Source organism: Salvelinus alpinus, chromosome 8 (genome assembly GCF_045679555.1).
Source record: "Salvelinus alpinus chromosome 8, SLU_Salpinus.1, whole genome shotgun sequence".
Lineage (NCBI taxonomy): Eukaryota > Metazoa > Chordata > Actinopteri > Salmoniformes > Salmonidae > Salvelinus > Salvelinus alpinus.
This window is the reverse complement of record NC_092093.1, coordinates 10,181,287-10,203,526: the sequence shown is the minus strand read 5'-3', so window position 1 is coordinate 10,203,526 and position 22,240 is coordinate 10,181,287. Positions and strand designations below refer to the sequence as shown.

At 46.5% G+C, this 22,240-nt stretch overlaps 1 protein-coding gene across 1 annotated transcript in view; it reads left to right on the top strand.

Moving 5' to 3' along the window:
- LOC139582528 (sushi domain-containing protein 6-like) overlaps positions 1 to 22,240 on the top strand; it is a 53,556-nt gene that overhangs the window by 27,489 nt on the left and 3,827 nt on the right. The window contains exons 3-6 of the mRNA XM_071412614.1: positions 13,031 to 13,225; positions 18,855 to 19,049; positions 20,409 to 20,547; positions 21,672 to 22,135. Of these exons, the coding sequence (XP_071268715.1) occupies positions 13,031 to 13,225; positions 18,855 to 19,049; positions 20,409 to 20,547; positions 21,672 to 22,135 (993 nt within the window). The remainder of the gene's footprint in view (positions 1 to 13,030; positions 13,226 to 18,854; positions 19,050 to 20,408; positions 20,548 to 21,671; positions 22,136 to 22,240) is intronic.

Genomic DNA, 22,240 nt, shown 5'->3' with positions numbered 1-22,240 from the left:
TCAGCCAGCTCCATTTTACTACTGTTTTGAAGTTAATCTGGAGGAAAAACAACATGGGAGAAAAGTTTCTGAATGGTGGAATTTAATTGGTCAAGATGAGAGCAAAGGTTATTTTATCTGAGTGGAGAAGGGCAACTGAAGCACAAAATGTGCCCTTAAAAAAAAAAAAAAAAAAATGTATTCCCAATATTTAGCGTGAAACCTGACTGAAGCCGAGCAGAATTTACAATAAGACTCATTATACATCTGCAAGTAGATATTTTTGTCTTTCCTTTTCTGCGTGAAAAACAGAATCCTGCGTTAACATGACATTTGGTGTGTGTGTGTGTGTGTGTGGACCCCATATGTGTTCTTCTAAACGTTGTCGTTCTCACGATAACTACAGAGGCAGGCAGGCGGGGTCATATATATTTTATATAAAAACCACAGTGTTGTTCTGGCTCAGTCTGTTCAGTTGTCTGTTCTCTTTCTCAGCCTCATACAGGAAGTCGTCTAACCCTAAACCACTAGCCTATCTAGTAAACAAAGCCTGCCAGAAACAATGGCCTTTGTCTTCTGTTCTGTAAACCAGGTGGTGTTTTGCATGTTCCTTCCAAGGCATCCCCCTAAAGAGCTGTTAGTCAGCCCCTCCAGGCTCAGCCCCTCCAGGCTCAGCCCCTCCAGGCACAGCCCCTCCAGGCTCAGCCCCTCCAGGCTCATCCCCTCCAGGCTCAGCCCCTCCAGGCTCAGCCCCTCCAGGCTCAGCCCCTCCAGCCTGCCCTGCTCAGGGAGGAGAGAAGGAGTAAACCAGTATGCTGCTTCTGTTGAAATGTGAGGACAAAGAAGTGTTTGAGCAGGGTGTTGGAGTTGGACTGAGCCCACATTCAGCTAGATCACTGGAAAGTCATTAGTGAGAGTGGAGTGTGTGTGTGTGTGTGTGTGTGTGTGTGTGTGTGTGTGTGTGTTTGGCTCTGAAATGTGTTTTAGCACTTGCTTAGTTTCTTTGTGTGTGTTCAGTTTCTGTTTCGTGCTGTTTGTGGGGGATTACGGCTCTTCTTGTGTTTGACTTCTCTTTTCTCAGCTCAGGTGTGTGTGTGTTTTCTCCTTACAACCGCAGAGTGTGTTTAACTTCTCTCTCTTCACTTCCTGCAGCTAGACAAGTCTAAGGTCCACTGTTACAACCACACTGAAGAAGTGTAGTTAGTTAACATGTCACTGACCTTAGTCAATGGGCGGTGAATGACGAGCCAGCTCTCTGTAGTGAAGCTTAGTGAATGTCAGAGCAGGGGGTGAGACGAGGTGTGGCCACTTTACCAACGTGACCAGGCTATCTCCCAACATGGCTGCCTGACTACGAGGGTGTAGGTGGAGGAGGACGTTTCCTCGAGCACTAACTGAAAGCCAGACTGGTGTTCATCAGGACACATTGTAGGCTAACGCCACACTAATGCAGAGTTGACCCAGCCTACGATGCCATAGACCATTCATCACCATCTTGTATGTATGATGCACACTGTAACATTTAGCTAGACAAATGGACAGCATCCTAGACCACTGCATGTCCATTTCTATCATTTTTGGTTTCAACATTATAGATGTTGTTGACATTCCATATTTATGCTAAACTCACCTCTACTGTCTTTCTTGGCATGGGGAAAAATATGTTTACTTTGCCAAAGCAACTAAAAAAAATCATTAAACAAAAGTCTCTCTCTCATATTTATATATATATATATTGTTGTCCAGCATGGTAGAGAAGAGCACTTTGTGTCCATTTAGATAACAGGCTGACATTACTGTGTTTAACTGTCCTAAACAAATTACTCCATTTCATCTTTCTCAATTAAATTCTATTTAAAGGGCTTTATTGGCATGGGGGGGAAAATGTTTACATTGCCAAAGGAAGTGGAAAAAAAGTGAAGCGGAGTCTGACATCATGGTTAGGTCCATATTTAGTCACAGAGAAAGGTCAGGCGGGGTCAGAGTCTGGATGACAGTTACACTGGAGGATACATCAACGCCCACACACAGAAACGCACACAGAAACACACACCAACTGTTGCAGTGTGAGGCCAGCTTGTAGATAGCAGATCGTGTGTCACTGTCAACCCCTTTTGAGCTCCCCAGGGACATTCTCCCCTGTGGCCCCCCCAGGCAGATACTGCCAGTAAACGGCCCTACACAGAGACGGCAGACCCTACTCTGGCCCCCCAGGCAGATACTGCCACTAAACAGCCATACACAGACTCATATGCTGTTCAAAATAACACCTGAATCAATGATTAAGCTTCGCTTAGCTGACCTATCCATCTTGCACGCGATATGTAGAACTGTTGAACTGTGCAGCCGCCTGGTAACTCGTGGACGGCCGCCTGGTAACTCGTGGACGGCCGCCTGGTAACTCGTGGACGGCCGCCTGGTAACTCGTGGACGGCCGCCTGGTAACTCGTGGACGGCCGCCTGGTAACTCGTGGACGGCCGCCTGGTAACTCGTGGACGGCCGCCTGGTAACTCGTGGACGGCCGCCTGGTAACTCGTGGACGGCCGCCTGGTAACTCGTGGACGGCCGCCTGGTAACTCGTGGACGGCCGCCTGGTAACTCGTGAACAGGCAGTTGGGAGATGAACATCAGAGTTGTGCCAGTTGGTGTTTTGAACAGAACACATGCAGTGTAAATGGAATGCAGTGTTTTGAACAAACCAGAGATGAAACTCAACAGCAGAGGTGTAATTTATGGGGTCTGTCACTCTCTGGTGTCTGTGTTTGGGGGGGGGGGGGGTCTGATCTGACAGAGGCTGCTCTATTTGTTTGGAGCTGAGAGTAAGAATTTCTGCCTTCCAGCTGGCCGGGGGGGGGGCTTTCCCCTGTTCTCTCTGTTCCCCACTGCCCAAATGTACTATGCCCATCTGCTCCTAGAAAGTGTGTGTGCGTCCCTGTGTGTTTTTAGTTAGCGGGTCAGCCCGACTATAGGGAAGCCCTTGACCTCTCATCCATAATCGACCTCGGTAGATAGGAGAGTTCAGTCGTCTCTCCTATTCAGCGTCAGCCTGCTCAATGATCTTCTGTAGTGAAAGGAGACAATAGGCCGCAGTACAGACAGGTGGCTGGCCTCCTAGTTAAAACACTTTCATTTCAGCGTTATAGAGGAAGGGCCTGTGAGATCTAGTATTTGTGTGGTCTCAATGAAACCGAGTAGGCAGCCTATGCATGGGCGGAGAATCACGTGGCAGTTCTTTTCCCCCCCATTTTTTTTAAATAAATTGATTATTCATTTTATTTGTCTCTGTCCTCAAATCGTCTTCCTAAAAGGTAGGACACAGCTGTGTGATATCTGCTGATATAGCCCAGTAATACCGATAGCCTAATATAATGGGCCACGGTGAGATTCTCTGGTAATTTAACCTAGTTCTTAGGTTATTTTTGTGCATATTGCCTATAGGGTGTAAAATTGCTAGGCCCATGGCTGGCAGGTGAGCTCTGTCACATATATACCTGAAATAACATGGCAGGACTGCGGTTGGGTCGGGACCAGTTCTTGTGGTAACGGGTGACAGCCAGTGGTATGAAAGGCGGCAGCGGGATGAATAAATCAGCCCTGATTAGACCTCTAGTGTGTGTGTGTGTGTGTGTGTGTGTGTGATGGAAGGGCCGGAGAGAGCTGACAGTGGAAATTAGAATTCTCTGGAACATGTTCTAACTTCCGTAGAACAATCGGCGAATCCTACAGCTCCATGACTTTATATAGCCTAGTTTCCTTTTCAACTGTGGTTCTGACAAACAGCTGTTGTTGGAAGGTCAAACAATGACTAGACTAACACGGGAAGGAAGATTGTGTGTCTGTGTTTGTGTATGTGGGGGGGGGTTTAAGGGGTGTGAATGTTAACAAAATTGGGATCCTTAACTGTAAGAAAAATCCCTAACCGAAAAAGGATATTTTCCCACAAAATTTTAAATCGCAATGCCGTTATCACAAAACATTATGTTCTGCGTTAAAGCCGAACTAGACGATATGCTATAAAGGCCTGGGGAAAGTTGTAATTTAAATAAAACCAGAGAGGAAGGCTTTACTGTAGGCTATTTTGGGGTAATTTGCGAGGCATGCAAACATTTTTTTTACGGTTAAGGATCCTAATTTCTTTTAAACGTTTTAACGTTTAAACCCCTAACGTCCACGTACACACAGATTACCAAGACATATGCGCACGTTCCTTCTGCCTGCGCCCTCTCTCTCTCTCTTTCCCTCACGCTAGCTCGCTTGCTCTTTCTCTTCACTAATGATGCAAGTGTGTGTTCAGTCTGTTGCGTGTAGAATATCCTAGCCCAGCCTTTCTTTAAAGTATGTGTCGCGACTTGTTAGATTAAATGTATCATTATTTCATGAATTACAGGAATTGGTTTGGCCAAGTGCAACAGTGCTCTCTGCTTGGCAGCGGTGTCAGTTTGGCAGCTGTGGGAGTGGGAGGGAGATGCCTGTGTGCTTCGCGGTTTACCACATCTGTTTCTGCAGTTTTCTTGAAGATCACTCCTCGACCCAAACGCTGCATGCTCTGTCGTTCAGCAGCAGATGATGCGCTGTCAGCCAATGACTTGTCATTCTCACTCGCCGCTGTCTAAAAATGAAGGGAGAAATAAGGGAGCACTATCTCTTATAGTAGTAAATGTGTTTTCACTTTCTAACAATCCCCTAATAGCTAGCTAGGTAAAGTTAGCCAAAGCTAGCTACTGTTAGTGCAACCCTAAGTAACAGTACAGATGAAGATGAGAAATGATCAGGCCTACTGTACATTTTACTGTAGAAATGATCAGGCCTACTGTACGTCTTACTGTAGAAATTATCAGGCCTACGGTACGTCTTACTGTAGAAATGATCAGGCCTACGGTACATCTTACTGTAGAAATGATCAGGCCTACTGTACATCTTACTGTAGAAATGATCAGGCCTACTGTACATCTTACTGTAGAAATGATCAGGCCTACTGTACATCTTACTGTAGAAATGATCAGGCCTACGGTACATCTTACTGTAGAAATGATCAGGCCTACTGTACATCTTACTGTAGAAATGATCAGGCCTACTGTACATCTTACTGTAGAAATGATCAGGCCTACGGTACATCTTGCTGTAGAAATTATTGTTGAAAACAAGTCTTGGTTGGAGCTATTGCTGTTAAAATACAATTAAAACAATGTATTCTGAACTGGAATAAACTAATTGAAACAAAATGTTTTTGGAGAAAAACACACTCACACAGTTCTGGGTTGGTCATCTACAGCAGGAAGTGGTCTTCTGCCTGACGGAGGAAGCAGTAGATGTTCTGATCCAGTTTGGCACCACATACCTATGAGTCAGGGTTCACAACTCTGGCATACTTAAATCAAGTACAGGGTTACACTGTCAAACTGAGCCCAGAATAGACATGCTTGTTGAAACTTCAACCAGCCACAAACCTCTCATTAGAGCTTTGTCTGTTTTCTGGTTTACATCTGTGTGATGTGGTCAATCAGTTTATTCCAGTTCAGAATGAAAATCATTTATTATATTTTAACAGTTCCAACCTAGACTGTGTTTTGAATTGGGAAAAAGCAACATGAATAGCTCCCTCTTGAAGCTAGCCAGCAAATTAGCTACTAACTATTTTGTCAATGTTAGCCACTTCTAGCAGTCTTAACCTTTGGCATAGACACCAACCGCTTTAGCCTGGATAATATCTGCCAGTCTGCACAGCGCAATATCAGCCCTGAGCATATCAGACTGTTCCCCACCCCCCACACTATATCACCGGATTCCTCCTGACGCAAGCTCTGGACCATTACACCGGATCATCGCAGCTAGCTAGCTGCTACCGAGTGGCTATCGTGGCTAACACCCTTGTCCAGAAGCAAGCACCTGTTAGCCTCGAGCTAGGCCCATTCCCCCGGCTAGCAAACGTAGTACACCAACTACAATACCTCTCTCGCCAATTGGCCCCGCCGAGCCATCACGACTGGTCTGCTGACGTAATTCTGCCGACGTGCTCTCAACCGGCCTCTGCATCCGGCATCTCTCGTTGAATGACAACAAAGACTTTATTGAAGAATCCCTACTGTTGCCCAATCACCGACAAAAGGGACATAGACTTAGGCTCCGAACTTTGGATTGAACATTTGATTTAGTGCTCGAACAGCTGATATTTTTTTTTCTTTTCTTAAATCCAAAAACAAACAAAAACGTCATCATAATGTTTGCACTAAGTCTACCAAACTGTTTAGGCTGGGAAACATGAGTACAACGTGATCGGTCTCTGTTCTGAAAATACTGACTCTTTAGGAGTCGATTCCTAGCTGAATCGATTCTTGACACTCACACAAATGGGAGTCAACTGCAGGAGTCGACGTGCAAGGAGTCAGGTAATCAATTATTTTGGAGTTGACTCTCCCATCAATACGTACGTCATCGCCGTTAACGTTGGGTAAAAATGGCAGAGAAAGGCCAGCGACAGCAGCAAAGTCCTGTATGACAATAATTTGAGAAGTTAAATGAGAAGGAAATGCAGACTTTGGGAGGTGAATTAAGGGACAGTAATGGTAGTAAAGGTACATCTGAAAGGGGACGCACGGTGAGACCCAAACCGTTTCTGGCAGCAGCGCAGCTGCATTGTGAATTCATCTGGAATTTTAGTAATTTTTCTTACATTTGTTTTCCGTTAACTATATTGTTTTCCATAGTCAGATCCCTAGTGTACACACACACACACACACACACACACACACACACACACACACACACACACACACACACACACACACACACACAGAGAGCTCAACCTAACACACACCGACTAGGCTTCACACAAACACACCACCCTTCGTTGTCTGGCATCCAGAGTGACTGGTCTGTAACAGTGTGCTCAGACGTGTTGCCTTCTCCCCCATGATCCTCCCCCACTGACTCCTCTCTCCCTACGGATACGTCAGCCTGTCTGTAAGGAGCATGACTTTCACCCCCGCAGCATGTTCCCTTTTCAATTGCTCAATCTCTCGCTCTCTTTCTCCCTTCATACCTTTTTCTGCCTTTTCTAGAGGACATTAAGCCACCAGCTTTCCTTCTCTCTGTCTGCTTCCCTCTTTGTCTGTCTCCCTCCCGCTCTGTCTGTCTGTCTCCCTCCCGCTCTGTCTGTCTGTCTCCCTCCCGCTCTGTCTGTCAACCCCCTCAGCCTCTCTACTGTCAATAGAGCCAACCCCCTCAGCCTCTACTGTCAATAGAGCCAACCCCCTCAGCCCCTCTACTGTCAATAGAGCCAACCCCCTCAGCCTCTACTGTCAATAGAGCCAACCCCCTCAGCCTCTCTACTGTCAATAGAGCCAACCCCCTCAGCCTCTCTACTGTCAATAGAGCCAACCCCCTCAGCCTCTACTGTCAATAGAGCCAACCCCCTCAGCATCTCTACTGTCAATAGAGCCAACCCCCTCAGCCTCTACTGTCAATAGAGCCAACCCCCTCAGCCTCTCTACTGTCAATAGAGCCAACCCCCTCAGCCTCTCTACTGTCAATAGAGCCAACCCCCTCAGCATCTCTACTGTCAATAGAGCCAACCCCCTCAGCCTCTCTACTGTCAATAGAGCCAACCCCCTCAGCCTCTCTACTGTCAATAGAGCCAACCCCCTCAGCCTCTCTACTGTCAATAGAGCCAACCCCCTCAGCCTCTCTACTGTCAATAGAGCCAACCCCCTCAGCCTCTCTACTGTCAATAGAGCCAACCCCCTCAGCCTCTCTACTGTCAATAGAGCCAACCCCCTCAGCCTCTCTACTGTCAATAGAGCCAACCCCCTCAGCCTCTCTACTGTCAATAGAGCCAACCCCCTCAGCCTCTGTTCCTTTCCAGCAGTCTCATGTAATGAGTTTAACGCTCTGATAATGACGGCTTGACTCAAATCCCTGGATTAGAGAGAGATAAAGGGAGGCATGGGAACACAACACCATCCATCCACCCACTCCAACCTAACAACAACAACAAAAGACTAACAAAGAAACCAAAACATATTTACCAACCCAGGGAGAGGGGTTATTCTCCTCCTCCCAGTCTTTAGTCTAATCCTCTCTCTCTCTCTCTCCCCCCACCTCTCTCTCACTCCCCATCTCTCTCTCTCTCTCTCTCCCCCCACCTCTCTCTCACTCCCCATCTCTCTCTCTCTCTCTCTCCCCCCACCTCTCTCTCACTCCCCATCTCTCTCTCTCTCTCTCTCCCCCCACCTCTCTCTCACTCCCCATCTCTCTCTCTCTCTCTCTCTCCCCTCTCTCTCTATATTTCTCTCTCACTCCCCATCTCTCTCTCTGACTCCCCATCTCTCTCTCTGGGTGTCTATTGTCCTGCCGTAGCCTCTCAGCAGCTGCATTACTATAATAATGTGGTCTGAGTTGGCCTCCAGCAGCTTGTAATGAAGGATAATTAGAATTTCAATTTACCGGAGCCGACTAAGACCCTCCCAGTCCCTTCCTCTCTCTCTCTCTCTCAATTCAATTCAATTCAAGGGGCTTTATTGGCATGGGAAACGTGTTAACATTGCCAAAGCAAGTGAGGTAGATAATATACAAAAGTGAAATAAACAATAAAAATTAACAGTAAACATTACACATACAGAAGTTTCAAAACAATAAAGACATGACAAATGTCATATTATATATATACAGTGTTGTAACAATGTACAAATGGTTAAAGCACACAAGTTAAAATAAATAAACATAAATATGGGTTGTATTTACAATGGTGTTTGTTCTTCACTGGTTGCCCTTTTCTTGTGGCAACAGGTCACAAATCTTGCTGCTGTGATGGCACACTGGAATTTCACCCAGTAGATATGGGAGTTTATCAAAATTGGATTTGTTTTCGAATTCTTTGTGGATCTGTGTAATCTGAGGGAAATATGTCTCTCTAATATGGTCATACATTGGGCAGGAGGTTAGGAAGTGCAGCTCAGTTTCCACCTCATTTTGTGGGCAGTGAGCACATAGCCTGTCTTCTCTTGAGAGCCATGTCTGCCTACGGCGGCCTTTCTCAATAGCAAGGCTATGCTCACTGAGTCTGTACATAGTCTCTCTCTCTCTTTCTCTTGTCTCTGTTTCTCTGCCTCTCTTTCCGTCTTTCTTTCTCTTTTCCAGCTCATTGTCATTGGTGACAGATGGGCGGAGAGAGGATTTTAACGCCCCCCTCCCCCGCCTCTCTCTCTCTCTCCCCATAGGACCCGTTGGAACCCACTAAATGCCCTTTTAGTTTGAAGTCCCATCAGACACCAGGGTATTAGACTCTCACAATGAACCAAGTGATTCTTAAAGGGGCAATCAGCGGTTGAAACAATAACAAAGTGTACTCCCGGCCCTGTTTCAGTAAAAAAGCTGAGGTATGGGGCTCGAGAAATGGAACCACACTCAAATTCGTATACAGACAGAGCTATGGATGCAAGGACTGACCATCCATTATATTAAACAAGTATAGTTTTAACCATGATTTCAGACTATTTAGTGTGTGTTTTTACATTTACATTGTTTACAAACATTGGAGTAAAACAAGCTTATATTTCGGGTTCTGACAGTTGAACTAAGCTCATGAGGCATTTATAAGTTATATTCTTTAAGAGTCACTGGATACATATCATTAAGTCCAAAATGGATGTAGCGACTGCTTTAAATGAGCTAAAGCAACATGGATCAGCTAAGCAGGCTAACGTTCCTACCTACACTCTTTACCCTGATTATCAGCTAAGCAGGCTAACGTTCCGTCCTACACTCTTTACCCTGATTATCAGCTAAGCAGGCTAACGTTCCTACCTACACTATTTACCCTGATTATCAGCTAAGCAGGCTAACGTTCCTACCTATACTCTTTACCCTGATTATCAGCTAAGCAGGCTAACGTTCCGTCCTACACTCTTTACCCTGATTATCAGCTAAGCAGGCTAACGTTCCGTCCTACACTCTTTACCCTGATTATCAGCTAAGCAGGCTAACGTTCCGTCCTACACTCTTTACCCTGATTATCAGCTAAGCAGGCTAACGTTCCTACCTACACTCTTTACCCTGATTATCAGCTAAGCAGGCTAACGTTCCGTCCTACACTCTTTACCCTGATTATCAGCTAAGCAGGCTAACGTTCCGTTCTACACTCTTTACCCTGATTATCAGCTAAGCAGGCTAACGTTCCTACCTACACTATTTACCCTGATTATTAGCTAAGCAGGCTAACGTTCCTACCTACACTCTTTACCCTGATTATTAGCTAAGCAGGCTAACGTTCCTACCTACACTCTTTACCCTGATTATCAGCTAAGCAGGCTAACGTTCCTACCTACACTATTTACCCTGATTATTAGCTAAGCAGGCTAACGTTCCTACCTACACTCTTTACCCTGATTATCAGCTAAGCAGGCTAACGTTCCTACCTACACTATTTACCCTGATTATTAGCTAAGCAGGCTAACGTTCCATCCTACACTCTTTACCCTGATTATTAGCTAAGCAGGCTAACGTTCCTACCTACACTATTTACCCTGATTATCAGCTAAGCAGGCTAACGTTCCATCCTACACTCTTTACCCTGATTATCAGCTAAGCAGGCTAACGTTCCGTCCTACACTCTTTACCCTGATTATCAGCTAAGCAGGCTAACGTTCCATCCTACACTCTTTACCCTGATTATCAGCTAAGCAGGCTAACGTTCCATCCTACACTCTTTACCCTGATTATCAGCTAAGCAGGCTGAGGGGAGAGGGAGGCAGAGGGATGGAGGTGGGAAGAACGGGAAGCGGAGGGATGGATGAGGGGAGAGAGGCGGGGTGCTCTCTCACATCTCTCCCCTCTTTCACGTCTCTCCTCACTCTCTGCTCTCTCTCTCTCTATTCAGAATGATTAGGCTATCTAAATGTGCTTGTACTAGAGACTTAATGAATTCTAGCCAGCCAGTGGTGATAATGTACTAGAGACACTAGACTTAATGAATTCTAGCCAGCCAGTGGTGATAATGTACTAGAGACGCTAGACTTAATGAATTCTAGCCAGCCAGTGGTGATAATGTACTAGAGACGCTAGACTTAATGAATTCTAGCCAGCCAGTGGTGATAATGTACTAGAGACGCTAGACTTAATGAATTCTAGCCAGCCAGTGGTGATAATGTACTAGTTTCATACTGATGATGTTATAGCGGAGGTCTATTAGGTCTAGTGCAGTGCTTTCAACGCCTTGTTAAAGCAACGAGGACAAGAGTCGTTTTCTACTGGGATAATACTACTTCTAGTGCCATGCTTCTCCAAAAATCATCTGACTTCTCAAGGTTGTTTGTTTACTGTAGTAAAATCCTCATTCCGTTTGGCAGACTAGAAATTGTTATTCGTTACAGTCAGTCCCCTTTGGCAACACGTCAAGTTTTGGCAAGAAAATAATTTGATGGTGTGAGGTTATGTAGTAAAGCTGTAGCTGCCAAGTCTAAGCCAGTCGTAGGCCTCTTCAACTATTATGATTTATTGCTGCAGCTTCTTGTTGACCTCTCTGTTGACCTCTCACACGCAACCGAGCGCCGACACGCGGTCCTCTGCTTAGCTCGTCCCGAGGCGGTTTGTGTCCCGCTGGCCTGCAGCGTTTGGTTATCAGCTAATCATCCACCAGACCACATTATGAAGACTCTTAAAGATCGGACGATTAATCAGTCAATTGTCATAAGAGGAGGGAGACAGGCGGCACGTAGCCTAGCGTTTTAAGAGCGTTGGGCCAGTAACCGGTTCGAATCCCCGAGCCGACTAGGTGAAGTCTGTGCCCTTGAGCGAGGCACTTAGCTTGAATTGCTCCTGTAAGTGGCTCTGGATCAGAGCGTCTGCTAAATGACTAAAATAAAAATGATATAGCCTATAAAGTGTGTGTGCCTAATCTTCTGGTGGCAGCTACATTTCCCCCTGGAGATAAGAGAGTAAGATGGAACATGGAGGAGCAACACACACACACACACACACACACACACCGTCTATTTGTGCCAGCCAGGGCAGAAAGATACCTAAACAGCTCGGCCTGCGATTACAACAGAGAAACTCAGACAGAATGGGAACAAAAGTCTCTCTCTCGCTCTCTCCGACTGAAGATAGTCATTCTGGAAGAAATATTGTTTAGACTCTATTCTATATTGACTTCAAAGAGGTGCCTGCGGCTGTTCTTGACACAATGTCCGTCTCCCTGGTTTAAACTGTGTAAATGTCAGCTTGTCCTGCCACATATAACCCGTCAAATCACTGAGACCAAGTCCAAGCTGTTGTTAGTCCTGAAAATTTACACCGTCAATGTCTGGGATGCTAGTTTACCGTTGGAATGGTTTTCATTAGTGTAGGTGGTAGAATATCACTTTTCTCACTGTGTTTTAGTGAGGCAGGTGTGTGTGGTCGGCGCAGTGGGAAGGTACTGGCACACATTCAGAGAAGTAATGTTCCCTTCCTTTTACTGTGCTGGGAAGCGGGAACACACACTCTCACTCTCTGTCTCACTCACACACACATTCAGAGAAGTAATGTTTCCTTCCTTTTACTGTGCTGAGAAGTGGGAACACACACTCTCACTCTCTGTCTCTCTGTTTCACTCACACGCCAACACACACACAGTACAGTACGGCAGCACCACAGATGAAGTATTGGAGAGTGGATCAGTGAACTGCTAGGCTCTGGGGTTCATTCTCAACCCGTCTTTGAGTGGCTTATCGTGCTGTAACTCTGTTCACAGTCCCCCTTCCTCTCTTCTTCAGTTAGCCACCAGTCCTTTCTGTTATGACAAAGACTATAGAGATATTAAACAGGAGAGGAGGAGTCCTCTGAGACATTTCAGGTGACAGCAGACATTCAGACCTAAACCTAATCCCTGTTTCTAGTGTGAATGCTGCAGTCTCAACATATTTCCGTTGAGACTGTGAAAAAGCACAGAAATACAAATCCTTCCGTTCCATGAGATGTCTCGTTACCGGTGGTCTTCCATCCGCAGAGACGCATATCCTGTCTCCTATCAAATCTAAACTGCTAATATGAAACGAACACCTCTGTGTCCTCCAGGATGTCCACAGCCGCTGGCTGTACAGCATGGGGAGCTGGTGAACCAGACTCAGGGGAACCGAGGCTCCTCCCCCCCTGGTACCCTGCTGTCCTATGGCTGTGAGCCGGGCTACGCCCCCGATGGACCCACCACCATCACCTGTACCACCGCTGGAACATGGTCCCACCTGCCTCCACGCTGCATACACGCTGATGGTTAGTAGTTGTACACACACACCGCATACGCACCAACGATTGGTAGTAAGTACATACACACACTCACCAGTACTTGTTCTGAAGCATCTTACTGGCTTTCTGCATCGATTAGAATAGTTATCTGACTTCTCTCTCTCTTTACCTCTCTCTCTCTTTACCTCTCTCTCTCTCTTTACCTCTCTCTCTCTCTTTACCTCTCTCTCTTTATCTCTCTCTCTCTTTACCTCTCTCTCTCTCTCTTTACCTCTCTCTCTCTCTCTCTTTACCTCTCTCTCTCTCTCTCTCTGTCTCTCTCTCTCTCTCTTTACCTCTCTCTCTCTCTCTCTTTTACCTCTCTCTCTCTCTCTCTCTCTCTCTCTTTACCTCTCTCTCTCTCTACCTCTCTCTCTTTATCTCTCTCTCTCTCTCTCTTTACCTCTCTCTCTCTCTCTTTACCTCTCTCTCTCTCTCTCTCTTTACCTCTCTCTCTCTCTCTCTCTCTCTCTCTCTCTCTCTCTCTCTCTTTACCTCTCTCTCTCTCTCTCTTTTACCTCTCTCGCTCTCGCTCTCTCTCTCTCTCTCTACCTCACGCTCTCTCTACCTCACGCTCTCTCTACCTCGTGCTCTCTCTACCTCGCGCTCTCTCTGCCACTCCCTCTATTGACACATTTATGAAACTACTTATCCCAGTTACTAATAAGCACGTCCCCATTAAAAACATTACTGTAAAAACGGTTGAATCCCCTTGGATTGATGAGGAATTGAACATTTGTTGGGATGAGGCAAAAGGTATGGCAATTAAGTCTGGCAGCCCAACTGATTGGCAAACATGCTGCAAATTAAGAAATCATGTGACTAAACTAAATAAAAATAAACTACACTATGAAACAAAGAAATTATATGAAGAAAAACAGTAAAAAGCTTTGGGGCACCTTAAATAAAATTTTGGGTAAAAAAGCTAACTTTTATAACTTTCATTCATTGAATCAGAAGCTCATTCATCACAAAGCCCACTGACATTGCCAACTACTTTAATGACTTTTTCATTGGCAAGATAAGCAACCTTAGGGATGACATGCCAGCAACAAACGCTGACACTACACATCCAAGTCTATCGGATCAAATTATGAAAGACAAGAATTGTACTTTGGAATTTCATAAAGTCATTGTGGAGGAGTTATTTTTTTTGTCTATCAGCAATGACAAGCCACCGGGGTCTGACAATCTGGATGGAAAATTACTGAGGATAATAGCAGATGATATTGCCACTCCTATTTGCCACATCTTCAATTTAAGCCAACTAGAAAGTGTGTGCCCTCAGGCCTGGAGGGAAGCTAAAGTCATTCCGCTACCCAAGAATAGTAAAGCCCCCTTTACTGGCTCAAATAGCCGACCAATCAGCCTGTTACCAACCTTTAGTAAAGTTTGACCAGATACAATGTTATTTTACAGTAAACAAATTGACAACAGACTTTCAGCACGACTATAGGGAAGGACACTCAACAAGCACAGCACTTACACAAATGACTGATGATTGGCTGAGAGAAACGGATGATCAAATGATTGTGGGGGCTGTCTTGTTAGACTTCAGTGTGGCTTTTGACATTATCGATCATAGTCTGCTGCTGGAAAAACTGATGTGTTATGGCTTTACTCCCCCTGATATAATGTGGATAAAGACTTACCTGTCTAAAAGAACACAGAGGGTGTTCTTTAATGGAAGCCTCTCCAACATAATCCAAGTAGGAGCAGGAATTCCCCAGGGTAGCTGTTTAGGCCCCTTGCTGTCTGTGTATGCGGATGACTCAACACTATACACGTCAGCTACTACAGCGACTGAAATGACTGCAACACTTAACACAGAGCTGCAGTTGGTTATGGAGTGGGTAGCAAGGAATAAGTTAGCCCTAAATATTTCTAAAACTAAAAGCATTGTATTTGGGACAAATCATTCACTAAACCCTAAACCTCAACTAAATCTTGTAATAAATAATGTGGAAATTGAGCAAGTTGAGATGACTAAACTGCTTGGAGTAAACCTGGATTGTAAACTGTCATGGTCAAAACATATTGATGCAGTAGTAGCTAAGATGGAGAGAAGTCTGTCTATAATAAAGCGATGCTCTACCTCCTTAACAACACTATCAACAAGGCAGGTCCTACAGGCCCTAGTTTTGTCACACCTGGACTACTGTTCAGTCGTGTGGTCAGGTGCCATAAAAAAGGACTTAGGAAAATTGCAATTGGCTCAGAACAGGGCAGCATTGCTGGCCCTTGGATGTAGACAGAGAGCTAATATTAATAATATGCATGTCAAACTCTCCTGGCTGAAAGTGGAGGAGAGATTGACTTCATCACTACTTTTATTTATGAGAGGAATTGACATGTTGAATGCACCGAGCTATCTGTCTTAACTACTGGCACTCTTGCTGCTGGTGAGTCTGATCCACATCTACGCAGACGACACCATTCTGTGTACTTCTGGCCCTTCTTTGGACACTGTGTTAACAACCCTCCAAACGAGCTTCAATGCCATACAACTCTCCTTCCGTGGCCTCCAACTGCTCTTAAATACAAGTAAAACTAAATGCATGCTCTTCAACCGATCGCTGCCTGCACCTGTCCGCCCGTCCAGCATCACTACTCTGGACGGTTCTGACTTAGAATATGTGGACAACTTCAAATACCTAGGTGTCTGGTTAGACTGTAAACTCTCCTTCCAAACTCGCATCAAACATCTCCAATCCAAAGTTAAATCTAAAATTGGCTTCCTATTTCGCAACAAAGCATCCTTCACTCATGCTGCCAAACATACCCTCGTAAAACTGACCATCCTACCGATCCTCGACTTCGGCGATGTCATTTACAAAATAGCCTCCAATACCCTACTCAATAAATTGGATGCAGTCTATCACAGTGCCATCCGTTTTGTCACCAAAGCCCCATATACTACCCACCACTGCGACCTGTACGCTCTCGTTGGCTGGCCCTCGCTTCATACTCGTCGCCAAACCCACTGGCTCCAGGTCATCTACAAGACCCTGCTAGGTAAAGTCCCCCCTTATCTCAGCTCGCTGGTCACCATAGCAGCACCCACCTGTAGCACGCGCTCCAGCAGGTATATCTGCTGCGCCGATATAGACCCTGGGTCTCGACCCCGCCCTGTGCAACTGGGTCCTGGACTTCCTGACGGGCCGCCCCCAGGTGGTGAGGGTAGGTAACAACATCTCCACCCCGCTGATCCTCAACACTGGGGCCCCACAAGGGTGCGTTCTGAGCCCTCTCCTGTACTCCCTGTTCACCCACGACTGCGTGGCCATGCACGTCTCCAACTCAATCATCAAGTTTGCGGATGACACTACAGTGGTAGGCTTGATTACCAACAACGACGAGACGGCCTACAGGGAGGAGGTGAGGGCCCTCGGAGTGTGGTGTCAGGAAAATAACCTCACACTCAACGTCAACAAAACAAAGGAGATGATTGTGGACTTCAGGAAACAGCAGAGGGAGCACCCCCCTATCCACATCGACGGGTCAGTAGTGGAGAAGGTGGAAAGTTTTAAGTTCCTCGGTGTACACATCACGGACAAACTGAATTGGTCCACCCACACAGACAGCGTTGTGAAGAAGGCGCAGCAGCGCCTCTTCAACCTCAGGAGGCTGAAGAAATTCGGCTTGTCACCAAAAGCACTCACAAACTTCTACAGATGCACAATCGAGAGCATCCTGTCGGGCTGTATCACAGCCTGGTACGGCAACTGCTCCGCCCACAACCGTAAGGCTCTCCAGAGGGTAGTGAGGTCTGCAGAACGCATCACCGGGGGCAAACTACCTGCCCTCCAGGACACCTACACCACCCGATGTCACAGGAAGGCCATAAAGATCATCAAGGACAACAACCACCCAAGCCACTGCCTGTTCACCCCGCTATCATCCAGAAGGCGAGGTCAGTACAGGTGCATCAAAGCAGGGACCGAGAGACTGAAAAACAGCTTCTATCTCAAGGCCATCAGACTGTTAAACAGCCACCACTAACATTTAGCGGCCGCTGCCAACATACTGACTCAACACCAGCCACTTTAAAAATGGGAATTGATGGAAATTATGTAAAAATGTACCACTAGCCACTTTAAACAATGCCACTTAATATAATGTTTACATACCCTACATTACCCATCTCATATGTATATACTGTACTCTATATCATCTACTGCATCTTGCCATCTTTATGTAATACATGTACCACTAGCCACTTTAAACTATGCCACTTTATGTTTACATACCCTACAGTACTCATCTCATATGTATATACCGTACTCTATACCATCTACTGCATCTGCCATGCCGTTCTGTACCACCACTCATTCATATATCTTTATGTACATATTCTTTATCCCTTTACACTTGTGTGTGTGTGTAAGGTAGTAGTTGTGGAATTGTTAGGTTAGATTACTTGTTGGTTATTACTGCATTGTCGGAACTAGAAGCACAAGCATTTCACTACACTCGCATTAACATCTGCTAACCATGTGTATGTGACTAATAAAATTTGATTTGATTTGATTTGATCTCTCTGGTCACCCCCAAAACCAATTCTTCCTTTGGCTGCCTCTCCTTCCAGTTCTCTGCTGCCAATGACTAGAACGAACTACAAAAATCTCTGAAACTGGAAACACTTATCTCCCTCACTAGCTTTAAGCACCAGCTGTCAGAGCAGCTCACAGATTACTGCACCTGTACATAGCCCATCTATAATTTAGCCCAACTACCGCTTCCCCTACTGTATTTATTTATTTTGCTCCTTTGCACCCTGTTATTTCTATCTCTACTTTACACATTCTTCCACTGCAAATCTACCATTCCAGTGTTTTACTTGCTATATTGTATTTACCTCGCCACCATGGCCTTTTTTGGCCTTTACCTCCCTTATCTCACCTCATTTGCTCACATTGTATATAGATGTATTTTTCTACTGTATTATTGACTGTATGTTTGTTTTACTCCATGTGTAACTCTGTGTTGTTGTATGTGTCGAACTGCTTTGCTTTATCTTGGCCAGGTCGCAGTTGTAAATGAGAACTTGTTCTCAACCTGCCTACCTGGTTAAATAAAGGTGAAATAAAATTAAAAAAACACAGCTCTGACACCCATGCATACCCCACAAGACATGCTACCAGAGGTCTCTTCACAATCCCCAAGTCCAGAACAGACTATGGGAGGCACACAGTATTACATAGAGCCATGACTACATGGAACTCTATTCAACATCAGGTAACTGATGCAGTAAAATAGATTTTTTTTAAACAGATTAAAATACCCCTTATGGAACAGCGGGGACTGAAGCAACACAAACATTGGCGAACACACACACACATACGGACTATACACACACATGGATTTAGTACTGTAGATATGTGGTAGTGGTGGATTAGGGGCCTGAGGGAACACAGTGTTGTGAAATCTGTGAATCATTGTAATGTTTCAAAATTGTATAAACTGCCTTAATTTTGCTGGACCCTGGTAAGAGTAGCTGCTGCTTTGGCAGCTAATGGGGTCCATAATAAATACAAATACCTCTCTGTCTCTCTCTCTACCGCTTTCTCTCTCTACCTCTCTCTGTCTCCATCTTTACCTCTCCTCTCTCCCACAGTGTGCCCCCCTCCCACGGAGCCAGAGAACGGAGGGTACAGGTGCCACCCGTCCCCCTGCCACCGCCTCACCCAGAAGACCGTGATAGAGTACTTCTGTGACGAGGGCTACGCTCTGAAGGGGGACTACAAGTTCCTCACCTGTCAGAATGGGGAGTGGGACGCACCCATGCAGATCACCTGCCGCCTCAGCCAAGGTAAGATCATCTCTCCTCTCACCCCTCACCTCATACCCCTCACCTCATACCCCTCACCTCATACCCCTCACCCCTCACCTCATACCCCTCACATCATACCCCTCACCCCTCACCTCATACCCCTCACCTCATACCCCTCACCCCTCACCTCATACCCCTCACCTCATACCCCTCACCTCATACCCCTCACATCATACCCCTCACCTCATACCCCTCACCCCTCACATCATACCCCTCACCCCTCACATCATACCCCTCACCCCTCACCTCATACCCCTCATCTCATACCCCTCACCTCATACCTCTCACCTCATACACCTCATACCCCTCACCTCATACCCCTCACCTCATACACCTCATACCCCTCACACCTCATACCCCTCATACCCCTCACCTCATACCCCTCATACCCCTCACCTCATACCCCTCACCCCTCATACCCCTCACCTCATACCCCTCTCACCTCATACCCCTCTCACCTCATACCCCTCACCTCATACCCCTCACCCCTCACCTCATACCCCTCACATCATACCCCTCACCTCATACCCCTCACCTCATACACCTCATACCCCATACCCCTCACACCTCATACCCCTCACCTCATACCCCTCACCCCTCACCTCATACCCCTCTCACCTCATACCCCTCACCTCATACCCCTCACCTCATACACCTCATACCCCATACCCCTCACACCTCACATCATACACCTCATACCCCTCACCTCATACCCCTCATCACTCATACACCTCACACCACCCCTCATCACTCATACACCTCACTCCACCCCTCATCACTCATACCCCTCACCTCATACCCCTCACTCCACCCCTCATCACTCATACACCTCACCTCATACCCCTCACCCCTTTCACCCCCAACATACCCCACACCCTCATACCTTTCACCCTTTCATCCCTCATACCTTTCACCCCTCATACCCCACAACCCTCATACCCCTCATACCTTTCACCCCCCATACCCCTCACCCCTCATCCCCCCCACATCCTACTGTATGTAGTGTAGTAGGCCAGCATCCATATCTAGTTGTCTCAGTAGAACATTGAGGAACCCTTCAGTTGATTCTGTCCAAATGCTCAGAAAATATCACTAAATTTACTATTTTTTTTAAAGTATCGTCCAGTGGATGCTGTCTCCCGGCTGTCTCCCGACTGTCTCCTGTCTCCCTCTCTTAATTAAATTCAATTTCACAATGCTCTATTGCATAACAGAAGTAGATATTTGTTCTGCCAAAGCAACAATCCTAAACCTCTCCCCTCCATCTTTCTCTCTCACTCTCTTTTTCTCTCTCTCTCTCTCTCTCTCGGTCTCTATGTCTCTCTGTCTGTGTCTCAGATAAGGAGCTGCGGTCTCCGTTGGCGATGCCAGCGCTGTCCATCGTAGCGTCCACAGCCTCCTCTGTGGCCCTCCTGCTGCTGCTGGTGGTGCTGTTTGTTCTGCTGCAGCCCAAACTCAAGTCCTTCCACCACAGCAGGTACACACACACACACACACACACACACACCTTTACCTCTGCATGTGTATTTTGCTCACATTTTGAGCCAGTCAGATCCAGTTTGGTGAAGTCAAAATGTAACTGGTTTTACAAGTTAACAGGCCGAGCAGATGAAGAAACTGTTAAAGTGAAAGCTGCAGTAGAAATAGTTCAACAGTTAACTAACAGCCATACTCGAATCAAATCAAACTTTATTTGTCACACGCGCCGAATACAACAAGTGTAGACTTTACTGTGAATTGCTGATTTACAAGCCCTTAACCAACAGTGCTGTTCAAGAAGAGTTAAGAAAATATTTACCAAATAAAATAAAAAAAGTTACACAATAAGAATAACAATAACAAGGCTATATACAGCGGGTACCGGTACCAAGTCAGGGTGTGGGGGTACAGGTTAGAGGTCATGTGTACATGTAGGTAGGGGTGAAGTGACTATCATAGATAATAGACAGAGAGTAGCAGCAGTGTACAAAACAAATGGGGGGGGGTCAATGTAACTAGTCCGGTGGCCATTCGATTAATTGTTCAGTAGTCTTATAACTTGGGGGTAGAAGCTGTTAAGGAGACTTTTGATCCAAGACTTGGTGCTCCGGTACCGCTTGCCGTGCGGTAGCAGAGAAAACAGTCTATGACTTGGGTGACTGGAGTCTCTGACAATTTGATGTGCTTTCCTCTGACACCGCATAGTATAGAGGTCCTGAATGGCAGGAAGCTTGGCCCCAGTGATGTACTGGGCCGTAAGCACTACCCTCTGTATCGCCTTACAGTCGGATACCGAGCAGTTGTCTCTGGTTCTGTGATTTTAACAGTCAGCACTCATTAGATCTAATGTTAGTAGGCAGCTCTGTTGATTGTGTTGTCAGGCCTGGGGGGCTGTCAGGTCTGGGGGGCTGTCAGGCCTGGGGGGCCGTCAAGCCTGGCGCCATCTATGATCAGTTCCACAACCTCCTCTAGTCTACACAGGGCTTTGTTAGGACAGGAACATCACACAGCCCCACACCACCAGAAATACTGGGCGGCATGCAATAACCTAGTTCTCTCTCCTCCCTCTCTCATACACTGATTCTTTCACATTTTATTTTCTATCCCCCCCTCTCTCTCCAGGCGTGAGCAGGGTGTATCAGGCCAGCCAGCCTCCATGGTGGTGGAGGGGCTCCAGGTGGCCCTCCCCTCCTATGAGGAGGCAGTTTACGGTAGCGGAGGTGCCTCCCTCCCACCGCCTCCAGAGTCCCGGGTCCAGATCGTCCTGTCTGAGGGGCCCCAGGGGGCTGAGGGTGGAGCCGAGGGGCCCAGCAGTAGGTCTCAGTCCCACCATCACAGAGATACAGAGATGTGCCTCCCCTCCACGTCCTCCTCTTCTTCCTCCTTCCCTTCATCCTCCCGTCGCGCAGAGACCGTACTAGTCCACCAGGCCCCCTCCTCCTCTTCGTCATCGTGGGTTACGGAGCACGGAGGAGGTGCGTGTGGTGGAGTCGCACCCCTGGTCACGCTGGCCAGACGTAGAGACTCCGAGAGCAGCGACCAGCACAGCCTGCTTTCTGTCACCTCCGTAGACGACTTCTCTGATGGTAGGTGGTGTCCTCAAATGTCGAAGGCTTAGCGTTGGCCGTTTAACATTGTGACTGGACTCTCATCCCATCTTCACTTCTACCTGCGTTTATACATACTGTAGC